Source organism: Bacillus rossius, assembly GCF_032445375.1.
Source record: "Bacillus rossius redtenbacheri isolate Brsri chromosome 4 unlocalized genomic scaffold, Brsri_v3 Brsri_v3_scf4_2, whole genome shotgun sequence".
NCBI classification, from domain to species: domain Eukaryota; kingdom Metazoa; phylum Arthropoda; class Insecta; order Phasmatodea; family Bacillidae; genus Bacillus; species Bacillus rossius.
Window position 1 is genome coordinate 29,332,545 of NW_026962011.1, and position 18,943 is coordinate 29,351,487.

The 18,943-nt window shown below is 36.5% G+C and overlaps 1 protein-coding gene across 1 annotated transcript in view; it reads left to right on the forward strand.

Moving 5' to 3' along the window:
* Window positions 1-369: 369 nt before the first annotated feature.
* The window catches only part of LOC134541815 (neuroendocrine protein 7B2), a 50,866-nt gene continuing 32,292 nt past the window's right edge, over window positions 370-18,943 (forward strand). Inside the window, exon 1 of the mRNA XM_063385508.1 lies at window positions 370-469. Within this exon, the coding sequence (XP_063241578.1) occupies window positions 370-469 (100 nt within the window). The remainder of the gene's footprint in view (window positions 470-18,943) is intronic.

An 18,943-nucleotide genomic window follows, 5' to 3' on the forward strand; every position in this document is an offset into this window, starting at 1 on the left:
TAATAAGAGTTTTCACAATATGTTAAAGTTTATGTACGACTTGTTAATAAAAATCAAAATGTTTTTGTTGATAAGGCACGTGCTGCGCGCGTCCTTGAGCGAGTCAAGGAACAAAGAACATGCGCACAAGACCAATAAAGTGAGTGCTCGGGATTTTCATCTGTTTATCTTTGTTAACCATACATTCGCAGATGATAAAATACGCGACTCTCACACAGGCCATTTCTTTGGTTTCGCTCGAAAACGATCCTTCCCGTGAAGGGAAAGGGGGGGGGGGGAGGTTGGCAACAAGATCTCAAGCCGCCAGTCTGAGTAAGGAGCGAGTGACTGCGCAGCGCTAGAGCTGAGCTCCTCATGCCTGCCTCAAGGATGCTAATAGCCGCTCCAGGACTCGCGGCCATCACAGGACCCAGCTCGTACAGCTCCGGTTACAGCTGCTCCGCCGAGAAGCGCGGGGGGGAGGGGGCAGGTAACAGGCCTCGCGCCTCTTCCGGGGTGAGATCCCCATTCCCTGCCTCCCTCCCACCCCCTCCTCCTGGGAGCCACGACCTGACCTCTTGGGGCGACCCGGTCCCCGCATGAACGAGTCCCTGCCGCGTGGGCGGGATCGAAACAACGGACCCAGGCTCCCCGGGTCTAGCAATCACGTCCACCGAGAACTGTCCTCGCGCGCCTCAACATCACTTAGTGTAGCGCAGGGGTCGGCACACTTGCCGCTGGGATCAGCCAAATATTATGTAAACACATTCTCCCATTTTGACGTGACAATGTCTAATAAATCTATGAACGCCGGCTGTACGCACAAAAAATCGTCCCGTTACGCGCATTGTCCCGTTACGCGCATTGTCCCGTTACGCTGTATTTATTCTTTTATTATTAAAAAAAGTAGCATCTTTCGGCGAGTGCAGTAAGAATAGGTTATGTTAGATATTTGATTACAGTTTATTTATATGAAAAATTGTTCATAATTATATTTAAACGAAAAGTTAATGTGGTTTTCATTGCTTATTACAACAATTTCGGCAATGAAGGTTAATTATTCTTGCATTTTAAAAATCTGATTACTAGTATAATTTCAAGTTTTTATTATTTTATTATTAAAATAAAAATGATTCAATTTTATTCATATAAGTATGCAATCATTTCATCAATGTTTTTTATGACGTCACGTTAAACTATCGTCCGTAAACCGACTTTACAGACAACAATTTTTTTTTTTAGATAGCCACAACTTGTTTTTCTGTGTATCTACATGGAATTTTAAGACGTTTAAAAAAAAACCAAAATATTTAATTCACAAATTCAACATAAAGTCTGAAAAATAAAGGCTTCTTGGGAAAAAAAAACACGTAAATGTAAAAAAAACAAATATGGCAGTCATTATTAGAGCTCTACTGATAAAACGAGGAAGCTGAAACTATTTTAATTATTCATTACAATAATAAAGTCTCCCTGGCGAGTGCTGAGGTCGGTGCGGTGGTGGGAGCTAGCCGCAGGCGGAGGACATGCCTGTGGCTGTGCCGTGGCAGCACAGAGCTGTAGAGCTGTAGAGCTGTAGAGCTGTAGAGCTGTAGAGCCGTAGAGCCGGGAAGGGAAGTAGAAGAACTCGCATACCCCTCGCGAGCCCTGATACAGTGCGTTCCAGCTACCGAGACTACTTTTTTAAGTATTGACAACACTATTCTTTGAATAGAAAGGGCGTTTCAATACTAAATTAATCCCCTTAACATGTTATTTCTAGTAGCAAATGAATTAAGTAAAGTTTGGGCCGTGTTTTTTTTTTTTTTTTACGTGATTGACTCTCAGAAGTATATTTCAATATGCTCAATGCAGTTGGGGTGCGCAGTGGTGAATTGCTAAATATAAATGACATAAGGAAACATTAAAATTTATTTGTTCATTTTTTATACAGGAATTAACCAAAATTTGTGTATTTTTTTTCAATAAACATTGACATTGCAATATTTCTTATATATAATTTTGAAAGACAGTTTCTAATTTAAAACATTTTAGTTATGTTTACAATCTATAATAATCTTATAAAGAGGTAAAGCTTGTTTGTAAGTTTGTATGTAGGGGATGATCTCTGAAACTACTTATCCTATTCTAACAATTCTTTCACTAATAGGAAGCTACATTATTACTGATGCTAGAGACTACTTTTTATTCGGATAAAGATGTGTTTTCAGTAAGAAATCACAGTAACTGTAATTGAAGTCAGAATAAAACTCGCCGTCTGGTTGATTTATCGGCGTGCGCTTCTATACTTCTTGAAATCTATCTATCTATCTATCCATCTATCTATCTATCTATCTATCTATCTATCTATCTATCTATCTATCTATCTATATATATATATATAAATGAATCCCTATTTCTCATGTTCATGCTGTAACTTGAGAACGGCTTTACCGATATCATTCATATTTTTTAAAAATGTTTTTTAATACTTCGTAGAAGGTTCTTACATTAAAAAAAATTAAGAAAATTGCACACAAACTTAGAAAATTTAAGAAAACTTAAAGACTACCTTTATTATAAACTTTTTAAATGTAACAGCCCCAGCGTTATATAATCTTTGCTCTTTGGAAGGCGGTCGAACAGCTCATTCAGCACTCAAATTGCCGTTGAACATGCAAATTAATGAAACTCCAACTTGCAACCTTTCGAGGAATTCTGCGATGGCCGAAGTGTTGCAGCAAGGCAGATTAATCTTTTGGGATGAATGCACGATGGCACACAAAAAATCTTTGGAGGCATTAGACAGCACAATGAAAGATTTACGAAACAACCAAAACCGGTTTAGTGGAGCGATGATTCTATTGGCAGGTGATTTTCGACAAACATTGCCAGTAATGCCTCGATCAACGCCAGCCGACGAACTGAATGCATGTTTGAAGTCGTCCATTTTATGTAAATACGTGAAGACACTAAAATTAAATATGACTATGTGAGTCCTATTGCAAAATGACGAATCTGGTGAAGTATTTTCCAAACAATTGCTCGATATTGGTAATGGCAAAATTCCTGTTGACACATCGTCTGGATACATTACATTCCCTGCAAATGTTTGTCACTTTACTGAATCAAAGACCGAACTCATCGAGATGGTTTTCCCAAACATTGCTGAAAATTACAAAAATCATGTTTGGTTAGGTGAACGTTATTGGCTGCAGAAAAAGTTGATGTCAACGAAATGAATTTTCAAAATTCAAAGTAATATATCTGGCGAATTGATGACATACAAATCGGTTGATTCCGTTACTAACGAAGATGATATTGTCAACTATCCAACGGAATTTTTAAATTACCTGGAATTGCCCACATTACCACCTCATAATCTGCAACTAAAAATCGGATCAGTAATCATAATGTTACGAAACATAAACCAGCCACGTCTTTGTAATGGCACTCGGCTTGCGGTGAAGAAATTAATGAACAACGTAATCGAAGCCACAATTTTAAAAGGGAAGTATAAAGGCGAAGACGTTATGATTCCACGCATCCCTATGATTCCGAACGACATGCTATTCGACTTTAAACGGTTACAATTTCCAGTGCGGCTTGCATCTGCAATGTCAATTAATAAATCGCAAGGGCAGTCATTAAATGTTGGTGGCATTAATCTTGAAAATCCATGTTTTTCGCATGGCCAACTGTATGTCGCCTGTTCCCGTGTCGGAAAATCATCAGCATTATTTATTTACGCGCCAGGAAATAAAACTAACAATGTTGTGTATCAACAAGCATTACAATAAACAATATGTTATAGATATAATAAAATATTACAAACATACCATATATAAATATACAACAATTGAAATAATTATTATTAGTATAGTATTCCAGTTTGAATTGAATGACAGGATATCTGTCGGGTCAGCTAGTAAAGAAATAAAATGTATAGCAAAAATTTTGAACTTTATTATCTTTACAAATAAGTCTGCGATAGGTACCATTTATCTAAGTTTAATATTCCAGCCACAATGACGGTTTCATGTTTAAAGTCAAAGAAATTTTACAAGAAGTATTCACGATGAATATCTATATGAATAGTTTTATCAGTATGGAGTGCCTGGGCAAGTACATCCATGACAAATCTGTAAGACAATGTTTTAATTTGAAAACTCATTTAGGTTAGGTTCTAACTTTTATCTTATTGCAGTTTTGTGTAAATTAATGTGTAAAAGTTTCTGTTAAGTGTCGTGTAAAGTTTCGAATGAATATATATTTACTGTGACTGTATAATGACGACAACATGCCTAAAATAAAATGGCAACTCTCGCAAATGACATCTCAGACAAGAGCTGCAGTGTTACGCCGAGCGGAAGAGTCTTCTTGTGACACGAAGCAGCGTCTCGCGACTCACAGAGACTGCAGTTCGCAAGCTCGTGCTAGGAGACCAGGACCGAACCTGGGTCCCTGGGAAGATTGCTACAGAACGCATCACTGATGACATGGCACGAACGTGCCATGAGTCACAGAGCCCATGTTGAAGCTGTTGACCGAACGTTAAAGGACCCCAGAAACTTTGATTCTGACATGTGTTTACTGGTGATTTTCGGCAGACACTTCCCGTCGTTACAAAAGGGAAACGTGCAGACATCATTAAAGTATGCTTAAAATCATCTCTCTTATAGAGTTCCATTCAAAGACTGAAATTGCAAACAAACATAATAGTGCGTCTTAGCGGAAACACGGATAATGATTTACCACACTGCTACTCAACTTTGGAGTAGGGGAATTTTCTTCTCCAAATTTGAACGTCAACGGTGCTTAAACCACACTAAGTTCAAAATCTGCAGCATCTTATATATTTATGCAGTATATACTGACTTAAAAAAACTCGATAGCGACTTTCATTTGTTCTTTTCAAGGGTAATAGTGGTGCCTAGGAATGGCACTGTCAATAAAGTTAGCAAACAAAGTTTACAAAAGGTTCCCGGCAAAATCAAATACTACAAGTCGGTTGATTGACTCAGTTTGAAATACGTTCTTTAAATGTTTCATGCAATGGAGAATTTTGATTTAATGCAGTTTTTTGACATATGACATTGCCGTGGCGTATGCAATGGCGTATGTCCAAAGAACTGTATTAAAACAGTTTGCAATGTTGAAGATGTAGTCCACTATCCACAAGAGTTCTTGAATTCACTGAATCCATCTGGCCTGCCACCCCACAAACTATTATTAAAAACCGGCATGCATATCATGCTCTTAGAAATTCAAGCTCACCTGATTTGTGCAATGGCTCAAGGCTACTATTAAAAGACTGGAATGACAATTTAGCTATGGCCAGTTGGCGCACATCCTGAGGATTACAATGATCCCACAGACTTGCCAATATGCTTCACACGGCTCCAATTTCCCGTAAAAACTTCATTTGCGCTGACCCTTAATAAGTCTCAGGGACAAACATTCTCTTTGGTTGGCACTGATTTACGGAAAGAGTGTTTCTCCCGTGGGCAAACTTTGTGTTGGTTTATCACGAGTTGGAACTCCTGAAAACCAATACATATTTTGCTAACAGAACATAAAACGACGGCTAACATTGTGTACAGAGAAGCTCTAAATCAATAATTAATTTGTAATGAAATTAAACATTAAGTTGTTACATAGACAGTTTTGTTGTGTAAGGTTACAGAGGAATGAGCAGATGTAATATATCTCGAAATAAACGTGGGTTACACCGCTGGGATCTGCTAGTTACATGGGTGACTAAACATGAATGCAGTACGTCTACTTTGTTAAGCAACCGAAATTTGATCTATGAGGGACGACTACTACTAAAAGATAGAGCGTATGATGAGGTATGATGAGGTATGATAAAAAAATTTAGCTCATAAATTTTATTATTTTCAAAAGAAATATTTATAAATCTGAACAGACCCTGTGTTTTGTTTCGTCACAGAGAGTGGGCGAGCCGCCACAGCCTGCCCGCAGGAAACGGAACGCAGCTGGTGCGACTTGGCGCGCACCGTGCGGCGCCGGCGGCGGGATGACCCCGTTAAGCCCGACCACGCGCGGGAGGAGATTGGCGCCCACGACGCGGCAGTTGCCATGGCGACGCCAGCGCCACGTCGCGTGGGCAGGGCGGCGGCCGTGCGAACTACGCTAGGCCCCTCCCCCGCAGCGCGGCGGGGGTAGCGCGTCATGCGGAATACATGAAAAGCTGCCAGAGTCTGTGTGAGGAATAAATGATCATGCCACGGATCTGGGTAGCGAGAGAAGAAACAACCGGAGAAGTCCCTGAACCAAACAACAGAGATCAGTAGTCGCGCTATCTTGATGTATTATGCCATGAGCGGCTTAGGGATCTTGGTGATGATATAATTAATATTGTTGACAGCTGTTTCGTTAGCACTGGGAGCATGGGGGATAGCAAAACATCTGATCTGTTTCAAATTATAGGAAGGACCGTTTCTGTTAGTAGTGATGTGTTGTGAGTGTTAGTTTTAAAAAATGACAACTAATATTTTCTAGCATATGGTAAACCAGTATTCTAAAGCAAAGAAATAAGGGTTGAGGTATTGAATATGCTACACCTGTCCCCTAACCGTATTCATAGTGCACGATAGGACACGTCTTGTCCTTACTTTTAGGGAACGGATGTTTGTGTCCTATCCGTTCCCTTTGCCCAAATTCCGCGCATGACCAGAGATCACTTTTCCGTTGTTGATTTTGTCCACATGGCGAACCCGCGTCTGGCGACATCAACTAGTATATAGTCCTCTAGTAATTTTTTCAGTAACAATTATGTCGATTGTTGCAAAACGTCCACTAGAATGCGTTGAAACCAGTTTCTAGCATCACGCAGGGCACCGTTTATTAAGAATGTTGCCGATTAGTTTCCTTTCTGACATTCTGTTTGGAAACGTTCTGGAGTACAGCCTGCAAGTTGTATCCCAACGATGCAGTGCTCATTCGCCTACCTTACCTGAACGTTTAGGAATACCGCCCTGATCTAGTTACAACCTTGGCAATATTGATAGCATCGATTGTCCGAAACTTTCAAAAAATACCAGGCATCTTACACGTGATTGGTCCTCAATCCTCACGACTATAACGGCGCGTTTCTCCGCCTGCGATGTGCAACACGTGACACCGTTGGGAGTTCAAGCGAAGGTCTGGAGAGGTGAAGCCAGATCGCCTAGGAGATAGGCAGCGCGCGGCACTTGCACGCATTGCTGTCTGCCTACCAAGCAGGCGCGAGGGGCAGCTGTACAGTGGGCTTGGAGGCGCCTGTGTCTGCTCCACGACCCTGAGAGCTGACCCTGAGGTGCCGAGGCGCCGAGCGAGGCCAGTGGGGTGCCCACCCCTCGACCGGCTCCAAGGACGTCTGACGACCTGCTTTCGGATGCCCATGGCCACCTCCCTGAGTCTGGCAGTGTTCTAACCACAGCGATAATATAACTAGCATTTCAACATGGCTGACGTATTAGTTCAACTACGTGAATGGACGTGTTCAGGAATACTTCCTAGGACATTTACAAATATAAAATGAAACATAAATTGATATGTAACATACCGTTTATATTTAAAATTAATCCAATATGTCAGGCACTAATTGACTTATGGACACCGCGTTGATGGGCTTTTTTTTTTACCGCTCATCAGACGAGGAGGTAGCGAAGTAAGGAGAAGCTAATTTTATATAATTTCTTGGACTTAACGCCATTGTAGTTTTTCACTGTCATGGGAAAAATTCATAAATGCAAAATAAAAAAATATAAACGAAAACCCACAGAAAACAAGCCTACATAAGCTGACGTCAGACAGATAAACCCAACGATGTACCTAAACAGGTATTATGGATAACACAACCACGACAGCACAGACGAACACGCGTTTATTTTGGTTAGTATCACCTTCATACGCAATGAAATATTAAATACATATTTTATTGTTCAATATATCTTCACACGACCAACTGTATGTGGCTTTTATCACGATCAAGAGTTGCAAATCAAGTGAAAGTATGTATATATTGAGTCAATCAACAGCAAAGATGATTATTGAATCACCGGAGACAATTAAAGCGCAATTTAGTTTTTTAAGAGAGTCTTCAATAAAACATATTTGTAAATATTTATTTATAGTTTTATATGTAATAAATAATTTTCACTTGCAATATATTAAAATAAATCGAGTTTTTAATAAATATTTCGTGTAGATTTAAATAAAGTGTTTGTATTATTAATAACTATGAAATGGGTACCTTAGGCGTCTTGGAGCTATCTAAAATTACGTAAGAAATTATAATTAGAAACATTAATTTATTTATTGAGAATATTAGTGATAGAAATTGAGTTTATCAATTTCTTCAAGTGTATTTCCAAGTGTCTTTATATGAGTGAGGTAATGTTCCTGTAAATATTATTTATTTGCATTACAAATTAAAAATTATTACATTTTAATTTTAATTCAGCGTGTTTTATGATTTGCATTAATAAATGCAATTTATCTCGACTATTAAACTTAATTTAACAATTAATTTTATAAACGGATTTATAATTATATTTAATACTGTGTACTAAATCAAAATTTTATTTTCATTAAATTTAAACTTTACCGTACGTATTTATAATATCACTCCAGTCCATTTTATTATTTTATTTCTATTAATTATTGCATGCAGAATTAAAGTTAGTTTATTATTATTTTTTATTCGGAGCGTGAATACCATGAAGCACGGCGTACCCACAAGAAAGGACCGTGGAGTACCCACGAGGAGGAGTAGAGGTGGACTTAAGTAGCGTACCAGTCACTCACTGACTTATCATACACAGTAAATTAGAACAAACATTCAGAGTATCGGATTAATTTAATTTTTAATTTATGTATAATATTTTACTAAATTAAATAATTAATTTTATACACGTGTTCATATTAATACTATATATATAGTTTTGCTCATCATAGACTTTGTAACGCCTAAGATATATGTATAACTTGGAGATAAGCGTATCACGAACCACAAAATATATTAGCTTAATCAAATGTATATGTATAAAATAGATCATGGAAAGTAACAACAGGGTAACATTTTAAATACAGCGGCATAAGTGGTATACGCCTTAGTTACTGGATTAAAATGATTTTTTTTAATTATTTATTTTTTAACGTCGCTTTAAGCGCCTTGCAACTTACTATGCTTATATCTCAGAAAGTTTAGCTCTTAACGAAAAACGGAGAAAAATTTTCCCATTTGGAAAAACTAAGCGTGCGTCACTGGGAATTTTTTGATGATATTTTGAATTTTGTACTTACGCTCTTTCGAAATTATTTGTTTTTAATGTGACAACGTCTAATAAATCTATGAACGCCGTCTGCACGCACGAAAAAGAGTCCCATTACGCACATTGTCCCGTTACACTGTGTCCCGTTACGCACATTGTCACGTTACACTGTGTCCCGTTACGCTCATTGTACGCTTGCGCCGCATCTATCTCTCTTCCACTCGATTGGAAAAAACATTGATTTGACTTTTTGAAAGCACATTAAACTTGAAACACTCCCATTCGTTTCCTAGTTTTCCTATCATCGTCCAGAATAACACAGATTGAAAGAAGTTAAATAAATAGCAAACATTATAAAAGTCATAGTTAAAATAATCTCTTAGTTAAAGTAATAAACATATTTGAATTAATGAGTGCAAATAAAAGTAAATTTATCAATTAAATTGTAGATTTCATTTCACTCCTTTGTATCCATACAAAATAGTGATAATTCAATAAAAATGATTAAAATTTATTCATAAAAGTATGCAATCATTTCATCAATGTTTTGTTATGACGTTGACACGTTAAACTATCGTCCGTAAACCGACTTTACAGATAACCATTTTTTTTATGTTTTAACTATTCTTATAATTTTTAAAGGTTATATTTTTATTAAATAACGTTTAAATTTTTGTTTTTTTAATATAATATACATTTGTAAGCCCTAAAGTATTTTTGCACATTTGCTTTGTTATAGAATAAATACCCTTTTGAATTTTTATAAAACATTCTTCTTTTATGGTCACTTAATTTCTTGCTGATTATTTTTTTCTGTAGATAGTAAAAATGCACATTATGCATGTATATATTTTTTTAAATAATTTTTTTATCATTCCATATATATATCAGAAATTATTTTACTTTATGCAATATTAATATAAATCGAATTTTTCATAACAAGTTTGTATTAAATTCAAATGTTTGTTATATACGTCATTTTACAACCACCTAGTCTAAATATATAGACAGCATGATGTGCACTCATTCATTCGCTTACTGATTCACATACATTCTAGTCCAGTTAAAAATAAGACAGAAACTTGAAATTTTTCAGACTCGTTTTTCTTGGTCTGTAACTAATGTAATTATTAACAAAAATTGAAATTTTCATTTTTACAACACTTGAAAATTTTCAAAATTGAGACGCACCTTAAAGTCAGTTTAGACCTTTCTTAGGAGGTAAATTAAAACCAAGAATGAAGGACCTATCAGAATACTTAATGTACTATTGGATTGGATTTTGATAGGTCTACAAGTTTGCGTATCTACATAGTTTTTACCTCTGATAGAGGTACATTTTTTGATTAATGGAAACGTTTTTGCACTTTCTTAAAGTAATTTGTCTATTATTTTACACACTTAATGGACACCAGTAGAATTAAAACTGGGCAGGCTATTTAACATTGATAAAATCTAAAATTTTAGCATGATGACGTATAGCCTCATCTACATTGGTTTTAACTTAGATTCTTTTATCAACTTAAAGTTAGTGAATTTTTTTACATTTTATTTGATGTTTCTTCAAACTAGCTTGGAGGCTATGACCACAACATTTTACAAACTGGTGGACGTTGAATAGATTCCTGAAAATATTATTATAGCTTACATACAAAAATTGTGATAATATCTAATCTAATGCAAATTTTACGTACTTAATAACAATCTGCCATCTTATAAATGAGCAGACATATAGAATTAGAAACGATCTACAATTTTAATCTCATGACATTTTCGTAACTCTGTTGGTTATATCTTATATTGAGTTATAACCTTAGATTTTAAGGATATATGAGTTTAATACTTAATATGCTTTTGGGTTGAATAAAATTATCAAAATCGACAAAATTTTGGCTGTTATATGTGACAGTGTGGTAGAAAATTTTTTAAATTCCATTATGGAAGTAGACACTAAATGGTTCACATAATAACATTTATATTTGAAAAAAAAAATTGGAAATTTGGTGTTAAGGTCCTTGCAAAGAAATGTTTAGGATAAAAACATCCAACGAGAGGTAAAGTTTCCTTTGGGGAAGTTTGGGGATGAAATAGGATGCGAAGAGCCCAAATTGCAGAAGTTTGGAAGCAAAGCTCCTAACAGATGGTGTGGTCACAAAGCCTCCAACGAACTGAAGCCCCTTTTAGGACATGTTTGGATATTAGCAATAGGTTAATATTAAGGCACACTCCCAAGGAGGTCGAAGTCAGCTATGTGAGCAAGTTTTGTAGCGAAGTTCCTAACGCCTAGAAGTATTGGGGTAGTATACTTCCGAGACGAAAAGGCAAAAGCCTTCACCGGGAATCGTAGTTCCCTTAGGCGAAGATTTCAGTGCTAAACCTTCTACGAGTGGGAGTTAGGGGAAGAGTGTTTCCAAGGGATTGTTTGCGGAGCCAATGATGATTGTTTGGGGTGAAGACCCCAGCAGGGAAGTTTGGAATAGTATACTTCTTAGGGCACAGGCCTTAAAGAGTGAAGGGAGTGTTATTTATGGCAGTGAAAGCATTTTTTTTGCAATAGAACCAGAAGTTGTCGAGTTGAATTCTTGCAATCAAACAATCTCTCTCTCTTTTAAGAGAGCTGTATGGATGACCTGTCTACTGTACTTGTGCACATATAAGACACCTAGAGGACGCAAGCGGCCTCGCTGAGGCGCGAAGCCCAGCTGAAACACGTGGCGTTCCTGACGGGGTGCAGCCACAGTGCGCATGCGCGCTCATGCCCACGCAAGTCGCGGTATTGAGCGAGACGGTGCGGCGCATAGACCTTCACCGGGACTCATGTGGCTCATACAGCTGCTCGCGCTTGCCACATTATTCTCTTACTTCCATCCAGTACGACTTAGTAGTATTACATGTCAAAATCAATTTCAGTAAAATCACTTAGTAGCATGTCTGAATCTTCCTCTGAAAATCACTATCAACATCTTCTCTTGAACGTGAATTATTTTTCTTAGCTTTTTTGAAGTGGGCTTTATCAAATTTTTTTCTTGAGGGCTTTTGGAAGTGCTTTTTTGAGGCTCTACGTCATAGGATTTTGTTTCCAAAAATTCAAGGCCGTTCAATTCCTATTCCTGCTGAATATGTTATTTCCTTTTTCTGCTTGTCATGGTTTTTTCTCTCTTTATTTATACTCTCCTGCAGATAGGTTCCAAGTGATTGAACCACAGTTGTTGCTAGAATTTCAATCTTCAGATTATTTCTCTTTATGGCCATCATCGTGGAGTCTCTTAAATACTTGCTGTCGATCCAGAGGCACAATCCCTGCTTCTCTGAAGCCACTCTTAAAATTGTTTCTGATGTTTTCTTCCCCTAGGTCATCAAAACACTTCAAGAGTCAAGGAAACCTGTCTTTAGGCACAGTGTCATGATTTTTCTTTTTTCAGCCAGTAAGTGTTTCACGCCACTTTATCTTTGAGGATCCGAAAAAAGTAACATCGCAAGGTTGAGTATATTGCGTACTGTTTGGGAGGAGTAGCGCAAACTTGATTTTGTTACGCTTACATTTGTCAAAAATTTGTGGCGAAATGTGGCTTGAAAGGTTGTCCCCGATTAATGCTTTATTAGCATCTATGTCAATCTGATTGAAGAATGGCAATTCTATTTTCTCGAAAAAATCCTCAAATTTTCGAGGGTAAACTACCCACTCTTTGATCTATTATGGATGGCACCCTAAGGGCTATTTTCAGTCAACGAATCATAAATATAACCTGACTTATATGCAATGTAAGAAGGAGGTAGAGTTCCATTGGCACTGCCGGAATACATAACAGATGTGTTTGACTTACAATAATCGATTATGTGTTCAGAATGACGTGTGCCTCTTCTCACTACAACTTAATTATTTCCAGGATTATCAGTCAGATTGGTCTTGTCATAGTTTACTCTCATAGCTGAGTCTACGTCTATAAACATTCTGACACAACTAATTTAAAAAAAATCTCACTGTGTCTCTTTATAAAAGATTCAACAAAGTTAAGTTCGTCCACTTCGATCAAGATTTCCTTTGATGATTAACCTAATATCCAATACTGTTAGCGGGAATCTCCCAATCTCCCGCCAATCGCACGCATTCCACTAATATTTTTGCTCAAAAGGCTCCCAACCTTATTTCTCTTCCTTTTACTGCTGCAGTAAGTACACCTTAAAATCCCAAACTTTTCAGCAGCCTTCCATAATGATAACCCATTCCTCACTTCTCCTGCTGCTTTTACCTGATGTTTATGTTTTCAAGCTCAAAACAGACCTTTGGTACTTTCAAGGCATTTTTCATCTAAAAAAAGTAAAAGAAAGTTCATAAAAATGTTGTTGTTTGCAAGGGGTAGCAAAAGCTACTTATGTTTGGTGGTTTTTGTTACCCCATATAGAAAACAAAAATGTATTGTAAAATATAGACACAAACCAAATAGAAACTTAACCTATGAAGTAAACCCAATTGAAATGTGATGTTTGAGGTTATATTTGAGATTTTGTTAGTAAATTATACTTAAAAATATGATTTAGCCGATTAAAGTTATTTAATGTATAATTTTATGATGAAATTATCCTAAATTTAAATAAGAATGTATTAACTGACCTTTAGAACACGCACATAATTAAAATATGTTATCCAAAACTTCATAAAAATTTGGAACTGATGGTATTAAAAGTAAACACTCAAGCTAAAAAATAAGAGTTGCCAAAATCAGTGTCCTACATGACCTAGCAAAATTAATTTCGATACCCCAGCAGCTAAAGTAACCCGGAATGACGGTATGTAAAATAGAGTAAAAGTTCTTCGTTGCATAAGCAGCTAGTGATGTTCAAACCACCCAGGAAAATGTTCTGCAATATTTTGTATTCAATGCATGACAGTTGCTATGTTGCATGTGAATTTTTTTTTAATATTCCATTACTTTTATGTATGTTATCTGTACCAAGTAATAGCACCTATTATTTCCTGGAAATTCACTCATAATTTCTTGGAAGGTTTGATCCCTATCTTTCCCTCTAACCTATATGAAACATATTCCCTGGAAAATAGGAAAACTCTGTAGGTAGGAATGATTTATGCGTTAAGATATTCCAGTTCTGGGAAGGCAAACACCAACGCCTACGCGGTAAGCGTAGAGACTATTCCTGCGAACAACTGGCGCTGCCATCTATCGGTGGACGCTGTACCTATTATTTCATGTAGTTCGAGACTCCTACGTAAGGAGCGTGGCCGGCTGCTGGTAAAATTATTTCGTAGCGAAAGAGGTGCTTTAAGAATTATGCAGTAAGCATAAATATCGCGCACGAACACAGTTCTTTCGTTTTAATAGTTAACAAATATTGCAAATTGATTTTTTAATTAATTTCAAGAAAATGTATGACTAGGCCCTATTAAAAAAATTTTAATGATGCGATGCTGTAAGATTCGACTGTTTCTGCATGTGCATCAACATATATTTGCTTCTGAATGAAACAAATGGATATAAATGCTCGTTAGTTTTACATGTTATAGTACATAAAGTACCAAAGTAACATCTTTCATCCAGTTTTGATATTCCTTAACCAGTTTTAAGTGTTTTCAATAATTTGGATGGGAATGTGATGTATTTGATTTAGATTGGGCCGCTCAAGTTATAAATAACTTTTTAAGCATTAACGTTCAGAATATGCTTTACATAAGAAAAAAATCAATTCGATCAATTTAGATTTTGGTCCTCCAAGAATAGAACTTAAATCAAATATAGAAAAAAATATTAACTTATTCTATCTATAGGCCTATCTGTATTTAGTTAGTTAAGTTAGTTGTCTAGTTTAGTTAGTTGTCTCCACTGTATTTTATACTAAAAATAAATTACATTGAAATTATTTATTTTTGTTATTTACAGCAATGTACTTACAATTTAAGTACACATAAATTACATAATCTTCATAATCTTCAAAAAACACAAAAACTATGTAAAACAAATAATTTAACGATATAAGTATTTTCAAATTGTTGTTATAATAAGATTAAAAAATAAAATATATAATATTTTAACGTTTATCTTTTTTTAAAGTTAAATAATTGAAAATTGTTTTCGTAATATGCACAAAATTTGGTTATTAGCAATATTATTATCCTGTCAATGACCAATAATTTCCGTTTTGGGAACATACCCGCGAGTTATTTCATAAAAAAAATTGGCAATTATTTTACAACCTCATTTGTTTCCTAAAGTTTTACAATATACAAATTATGTATTTAATGCTCTTAAAAATAAATTACTTATGAAGAACATAAAAAAATTACACTCTTAATATAACTTATTTTATAATTTATACTAGACTGATACAATTTTAAATAACTATAAAGTCATATTTTAACATTACTTGAAAAAAATTAAATGTAAATAATTCTGAATGTTATATATTTTTTAATTATTCTTTATTTTCTTGAGCGTGTATATAAAATTTTGACTTACATTAAAATTAATTGTAAGTATTGAAGTTAACTCTCTGAGTACATATTTAGTGCAATTTAAATGCAAGTAGCTCGTTTAACTAAAAACTATTTCATAACGTTCATACAATGAATAACTCTATAACATAAAATAAAAATACAAAGAATCTATAAAATCAGTAGTAATATATATTTTTTGTTTCTGCTTAATAACGTTTTGGTGTTATTGTAACGACAAATTGAAAGAATCGTAAAAAAATTGTTAGTTTATAAAATTTAAAAAAAAAATGTGTCCATATATTTTTAAAATGTTACAAATATTGATGAGGCTTAAATTTTCCTAAATAGTAATAAAATTCAAATTTGGCGCTTAAAATTAAGTCCCGAAGTGCGTTGCAGGAAGGCGCTAGTGGAGTCGCATAGGTAGCGCTGGTGCTGCTCTCTGGCGGTACTTCTGCGAACTCCATCCTCCACTCCTCGCACGAGGCAGCACAAGATACGCGCATGCGCAGACGAACATCAGATAAGTTTCCTTCCAGATTGATTTATATATCAAAAAAATCACAAACGGGAAAGGAAACGAAGCAGGCATGAGGATGTTTCCAACAAACAGTTGTCCCCCAGTCTAACGACTAAGCCCACGGGCTTAACTAAGGCGAAGGGGTCTCTATGACTATAGTGAGGTCTGGAGCAATCAAAGCCGCCTCGGTACTCACAAGTTTAAGTAATGGGATCGGACGTGGAACTCTCACCACATGAGCGTGCCACGTTTAGTGATCTCTGCCACCGACTAGCGTTGTAAACTATTTCCTGCACAATAATATTATAGCCCGAAGCATCCCACGTTACTGCAGAACTTCCCACAAAACCTAAAACTGAAGTAAATGCATTAAATTACATTTTATGGCAATACAGCCGACACTTTAAGACTGCAATGAAAACCGCAACAGAAAAACATCTTGAGACTTATTTCTTGTTAGTTGCACAATGTGGTTTAAGTGCAAGATCTAATAAATATATTGCGAACAAAGTTTGTTTTAAATATTATTTTCATTTAGTATTAGAAAAGGCGTGTTCATCTCAGTTATTGTACGCGCTAACAATGTATAAGTTTTCATAAGTTTGTAAATTTTAGTAATTTAATAAGGGACAGTTTTATTGATTGCTTACACAAGCTCTCAATACATGCCTCGCCACTGCATCTAAGGCAATTTAGATTGCTCACTAACCTTGTTAGTATTTTTTCAATGTAATTATATTATATTCGTTCATCTTTGCTGTAACACAATATCCATGGTGTAATAATTTGATTGTGTACATATCTTTTTATTCAGTTTCCCCGCACAATATTAATTTCATTACTGAACAAGATTTCGTGAAAATTGTCCGCGAGTTCGTGAGTAAACTTTTTGGACTGGGGAACTCAAAGTACTTCTCATTTTTGCTGAACCTCTCTTCCTTGTGACCACGATCATTATTGGTATGAAGTAGTGCTATTTCACCTTTGTAATTAATTGTATTTTAGGATTAGGAAATGCCTGTATTTTTATTTTTCATTCGAATTTCGCACATTGGCGACCTGATGGCCGACACACAAGGTGGCTGGCCTGCGCGATGCTGTGATTCAGCTGGACTCTGCAGAGGAACTGTCAGTGCGAGGATAACGAATTCTTGTCAAGTGATCGCCTGCCCTGTTGTATTTACGGTCTCATTTGTTCCTCAGTTCCGGCTTTGAATATATTTACTGTATAGAAGTCGCGAGTGGATAGGATTTACTCTACGTTTTTCAGGAGCGTATGATGAGCAGCTTGGAAACTTCACCGCTGCAGGGCGCTGCCGTAACGCCCTGTATCGTCTTAGGTTATTATTTGCACGTTAGAGCGCAGCACTGTCGCCCGCTGTCATTCTCCCGCACCACCCACCCAACATTCACTGCAGCTCAAGGTCGTTCAACGGGAGTTTATGCGTCACAAAACTTTAGTGATGAGAGGTGGGATAGAGGGTGGGTGGAGGACAACGCGTGTTTGAGGGAGGGTGGGGAAGGGGTGTTTGAAGAGTTCGACACTTGTCCGCTAGGGACCACATACAAGTCGATGCCCTAGAGATGGTGTGGCGATTGCGGCGGTGAATTAACTAACTACCTCAAACCGTATTAGAAATTTTAACCTGGGCTGGCGACTTCTATACAGTATATATATTCAAAGGTTCCGGGAAAAACTGCTGGTAGTCCTGCTGGGGGAGGGTGTGGTGGGGGAAGTTGGAAGGCTTTAGGGACAGTACAGTTTCACTTAGAACATTGTAGCTGGGCATTTACCAGACTTGCTGGCAGGTGATATGGCCTTAAAGTAGAAAAATATTAGTTTTGAATTGTGGCATAAATAAAACACTCGCAAAATTTTAGCTTCATTATTATTTTCTATAGGTTTTAGGTTTTCAATTGTATAAATTATCTTAATTAAAATAAAAGTTTGGTTGGGTTAGAATTGTTACATAAATAATACGTAAAATCGCGGTTAAAGTATTAAAATGATTGCAAATTTTCGTTCTTCATTGCGAAGGTTTTCGCATGTCTAGGTGATAGTAACTAAAATGAAATGTTGATTTCGTGAGGTTTTCGTCATTTAAAACACTCTTAAATTGTGAAAAGCATAGATTCTATAATTTTTTCCTCTATCGACGTATTTAAAAGTAAGCGTGATTTGTTGGAGGGGCCAAGTTTAGAAGGACCTCATTGCCTGTAGGCCTTGGTCATGTTGGGTGTTAGCAAAACCAGGGAAGGGTCGCTTGCAACGTGTGCTTTGTGGATTGGCCAGCCATGGCAGCGGTTGAAGCAATGACTGACTCCGCCTATCTTACATTCAGCCTTAAATACATGTTTGGTTAGGTCCAGATAATTCTGCAGCGACTAAATGCTCACATTAAAGAAAATAACGTACTGCTGCACAAACAATTTGGTTTTTGCAGCGCGCCTTCAACAACGCGTCAACTGGTCCGTATGACAGAACAAATAGTAACTGCGCTCAATCAGAATAGCTATAATCTCGCAGCGTTTTTGGACGTAGAAAAAGCCTTTGATAGTGTATTTCATGAAGGCTTAATTTATAAATTATATAAAACTGGCTTCCTCGATTATTACATTAAATTACTAGCCTCGTATTTATAAAATCGATCATTTAGAGTCACGACAGAATGAGCACAATCCGATTTAAAAATAATTGAAGCAGGAGTCCCACAAGACAGCATTTTGGGGCCGGTT